General features: G+C 38.7%; 1 protein-coding gene across 1 annotated transcript in view; it reads left to right on the forward strand.

Annotated features, from left to right (window-relative positions):
• Positions 1-4,670, forward strand: part of LOC102006839 (zinc finger protein 709-like) — a 20,385-nt gene that overhangs the window by 9,255 nt on the left and 6,460 nt on the right. Inside the window, exons 2-3 of the mRNA XM_005413501.2 lie at positions 3,636-3,762; positions 3,966-4,026. Coding sequence (XP_005413558.1) covers positions 3,636-3,762; positions 3,966-4,026 — 188 coding nt within the window. The remainder of the gene's footprint in view (positions 1-3,635; positions 3,763-3,965; positions 4,027-4,670) is intronic.

The following is a 4,670-nucleotide window of genomic DNA, read 5'->3' on the forward strand; positions in this document are numbered from 1 at the left end:
CATCCCATAAGTTCCAATATTTTGTATCAGTATTATCATTGAGTTGTAGATTCAGTTTATTTATTTATTTTTTTTCTTAATTTTACCTGGGACGCATTTGTTGTTGAGTAGGGTGTTATTTAGTTTCCAAGTATTTATAGCATTATTGTGGTTTCTTTTGCTGTTGATTTCTGGTTTCATTGCACTATGGTCAGATAATTTGCATGGGATAATTTCAGTTCTTTTCTATTTATGTTTTGTGGGTTAGTATGTGGTATATTTTGGAGAACATAGGTGTGGGTGTTTTTGTACTCTATGTCAAGGACACTATGTTTGCTTAAGCTAAAAATCATCAATCTGTTTTCATATTAAGAAAGTTGCAATTTGTATCTGTTGAGTATATAATAGAGCAATTCAGAAAGACATCCTTGGAATCGTCCAGCTATAAATATGTGTTTGTGAATTCGAGATTAATTGCATATGCAGTATAATATACTTTTGAAAAATTGGACTCTTGCTAATTTTGGAATGCAGATCTATAACTACTGTAATTTCTTGAAAGGTAGAAACATCAACACTTTTATCATGAGCACCAACAGAGAATATCATAATTTTTGTTAATAGGGTGACTCAATATATTACCCCTTGGTAACATCAAGATGGTGACTCATGGTAAACACAACAGCACATGTTTTGGACTCCAATATACTCTTTTTTAAATCTTTTTGAGGCAGGTCTCCTTATGCAGTTCAGGCTAGCCTTGAGCTCATTTTGTAGCCCAGGCTTGTTTTGAACTCACAACGATCCTCCTGCCTCAGCCTCCTGAGTGCTAGGATTACAGGCGTGTGCCACCACACCTGGCTCTAGACATTCTTACATTCATTTGAGATTTTATTTTCATGTGTTGTATGTTACTTCTGTCTGCGTAGAGGTACCAATGAAAATTTGTGAAGCAAAATCAAATTCACTTGCCATACATATCACATGATTAGGTGATGTGTACGTTTTTCTCATGTGAAAGTAAGTTTTCTGCTATCTTTGTTTGCTTTTTTATTCCAATATGAGGGCTGAATCCAGGGTGTTATGCATGCTTGGCAAGTTTACTATCACTGCTACTATGCACAGCTCTGTTTTCTAATAAGAATAATATCTCACAATGTTTTCTCTCTACTTCATTTGTGAACTCAGAAGGAAGACAAGGGTGCTTTTTTAGTATGAAAGACTGGGATTGAACATCTTTGTTTCTCTTAACTTGATGAGACCCATATTGAAAAGCGGGTGGAATGGGAATGTACTCCTCCTTCTTGGACCCTGGGATACAGAGATTTCTTTCTGTATCTTTTTGTACATAGAGCAGCTCTAAAAGGACTGTTGATGGTGACAAATTCTGGAAAGTTTGGATAGCCGTATCTCATGCAAATGGCTTAGAGGTTTTTGCTTCCACATAGACATGTGGTTTACTACGATCCCTTTCAGGCTGATCCTCAAGATGACCTTTCACAAGACTCTGGGTCAGACTTAACCTTGATGAAATAAATGAGTAGAAGAAGGAAAGACTTTCAGACTTTGAAGTGCAACAATTATATGATAGGAACATTACTGTGCTAAATGCTTCGATAACCCTGCCTCATAAGGAAGTGATTGAGGGTGCTGCTGCTTTCAACAGTTGTTCTGGTCCTTCTGGTGAAGAACATGATCAGTACTCAGAATTCAATTTCTATGTACTTGTGATCTTAGAAAAAGAAGTTTGCTTGTCCAATGCACTTGAAATGTTTCTTTTTCTTTCATCTTCATTAATTTTACAGAATAATGTTAGTATATTTCAATTTTTCATGTTTTAGATCATTATATTCTCTTTATAGCATATTTTTGTATTTGCTGTAAATAAGCAGATTAAGAAATAAGGTATGGCAAACACTACACAATAAAATGCAAGAGCCTCATTGGGATGTCGATCCTCTGAGAACTTCAGACATTTCCATCTATTCCATTGTGTGCTGTCCTAGCCTGTGACCCACTACTTCTTTTGATTTTGTAATTTACTCCATGAGATACTGAATCTGCAAATGCAAGGTTAAACTTGTGAGTTGATTATCATGGATAACAATTAGGAAGAGCCCTTTGAGTACAGTAAGATAGTGGCAGTTCTTGGAAATCTTGGAGGAAGTGCTGTGATCCCTCATGCTGGGTGAAGTTGATAGCCCGGGAGGAAGCCTGTGTTAGAAATTGTTTTTGTTATCCTCCATCGTTTGTGTTCCTCCCAAAGAGGTAGTGTATATTTTCACTTGTCCTTCTTTGGCTCAGAGGGCAGGAAATGGAGCAGAAGTGCAGCGTGTGAAGAAAGGTTGGTACCTGTCTAAGCAAGCACGCTGTCCAGAGAGAGGAATCTTCCTCTTTCAGGAACCCAAGTCAGAAGCTCCCAGTGTGTTGATGAGAGCCACACTAGCTGGCTCACAGTGACTGGTTCTGTGACACTTCCTGATGGCAGGTTGGATGGGAAGGGCCTTGAGAGATTTCTAGTCCTTTAATGGTAATGTGCAGGTTTCAGTGACCCAAGACAGGAATGAGGCTGTGGTGGAGGCATAAAGTCAGTGACATATTGACAGAGCCTTGACAGGCCCTAGACCTCTGCATCAACTGAGGAGTCTTGTTCCTGTATGTTACTGCTGCTTTTATGCCCTTATTCTTTTCTGGCTTTCAGGATGAGGCTGAGAAACTGCCAGGCCCCCAGCATCCTGTGCTGTGCAAATGAGGTGATTTAACCATGTCCAAAGCACTGTCTTGGGCTGCTCAGTGCCTGCTCCCCTACTTATCATCATATTGGGTCCTGACAACTGCACAGTTTGGGTGGATCTGCTGACTGTCGCATGATGTTTGTGTTTGAGTAGCACTAGGCTGGCTTGTGTCCCCTGACTTTCCTTTCAACAGCAGACCTGGTGTTATGGCTTATGTGTAAAGTATCTCCTGAATATATTTTGTGTTTGTCTTGATTACTTTTCTCTCCGTGCTGAGACAAAATGCCCAATACCCAAAATTAAGGAAGGAAAGGTTTATTTAGCTTACAGTTTGTGGAGGTTTCCGTACATAATCAGCTGGCTCCAAGGCAGGGTGGCATGGCACGGGGGCAACACTTCAAGGTGGCACAAGATAGCAAAAGCAGCAAGAGCAAAAAAGGAGAGGAATAAGCCTCTTTTCCTCCCCTAATTGTAAGCAGGCTACCCCCAGATTTAGATTTCAAAATGCGCCTATGTACAATACAAGAAAGAATAACTTAACTCTATGAATAATCAGATTTGAATATGTATAATCTGTGATCCCTCAAAACATTCATTAGATATTTTTCTGATTCCATATTTGGGCATTGGTGACTTACATGCTGCCTCTATGAGCTCTACTTTAGAAACAATACAGAAATGCAATTTCTGTGAAACTATCAGGGCACCACTGGTCCTAATCTGCTCTTGCTGTGACAGAGAGAGGCAATCTAGCATCAGAATCGCATATGAAACTATGTGCACACACATGGGGTTGGTGGCAGAGACATGGAGTTTATATCTGAAAGCACAGCCTCAATTCAGCTTTTTCAAGAAGAGTTCAAGTTCTGACAGTATAAGTGTCAACATTCTTTCAGGAGACATATGTATGTGATTATTTAGGAGGTAATGACCCTGGAGGATGTAACTGTGAACTTCACCAAGGATGAGTGGGCTCTGCTGAATCCATCCCAAAAGAAGCTCTACAGAGATGTGATGTGGGAAACATTTAGGAATATAAATGCTATAGGTAAGGATGACATCATTTTTCTCATATATACAATGAGAGAGCATTGGTTCTTACTGATGAGTACAGATGCATTAAATAGAATGTGAAAATATTTTGAACAATATCTCAGCCCTGTTTATATTGTACTATGAATATAACTTGATAAGTGCTAATTTTTGTATAACGATATGGTGACTTTTTGTATTTCTTTTGCTACAATTCAGGAAGGACTTGGCAAAACAAGCAAATGGAAGAAGAATGCAAAAATTGCTCAAGAAATCTAAGGTAATTTGCATTTATATGGAAAAGCAGTACTTCTTAAGAGTTGATATGGGAGCAGAAATATGACAAGGAAACTGTGTAAATTAGGCCATGTTCAAGTTTCTTCAGTCTTACAAAAATTTTCACAGTATGCTTACAGATTGATTTGTAAAATCTGACAATTGAATGCAGAAATAATCAAATGAAGGAAACTAATTCAGTAGTGACATTATGCAACAAGAGACACTATTTCATAGGTTGGTATAAAAATTCTTTCAGGTTCAACATCATGTAAATGTATATGTTATGGTTGATACATTGTGTCAACTTGAGTCTAAAAGCTTAACTAAGTAACTCAGCAGTTCTATACCCTAGGATAAAAGCATATCCCTTTCCTGCTCTAGGATGTTGTTGCTTGGGTTAATTTGAAAAGTTTAGAAGGTTAACTAAGTGACTGAGCAGGAGGCCAGGGTCCTTACTTTGTATTTATCCTGAGCCTGTGCAAGATAGCCTGCTTACAGTATAAGGGAGAAAAAGGTTTGTTCCTCCCCGATCTTGTGCTCTTGTTACTTTTGCTGTTGTCCACCACCTTGAAGTGTTGCCCTCTGCCATGTGCTACTCTGCTTTGGAGACAGCCAAATATGGGCTGAAACCTCCACAAACTTTAA

Source organism: Chinchilla lanigera, unplaced genomic scaffold (assembly GCF_000276665.1).
Source record: "Chinchilla lanigera isolate Chin_1 unplaced genomic scaffold, ChiLan1.0 scaffold00168, whole genome shotgun sequence".
NCBI lineage: Eukaryota > Metazoa > Chordata > Mammalia > Rodentia > Chinchillidae > Chinchilla > Chinchilla lanigera.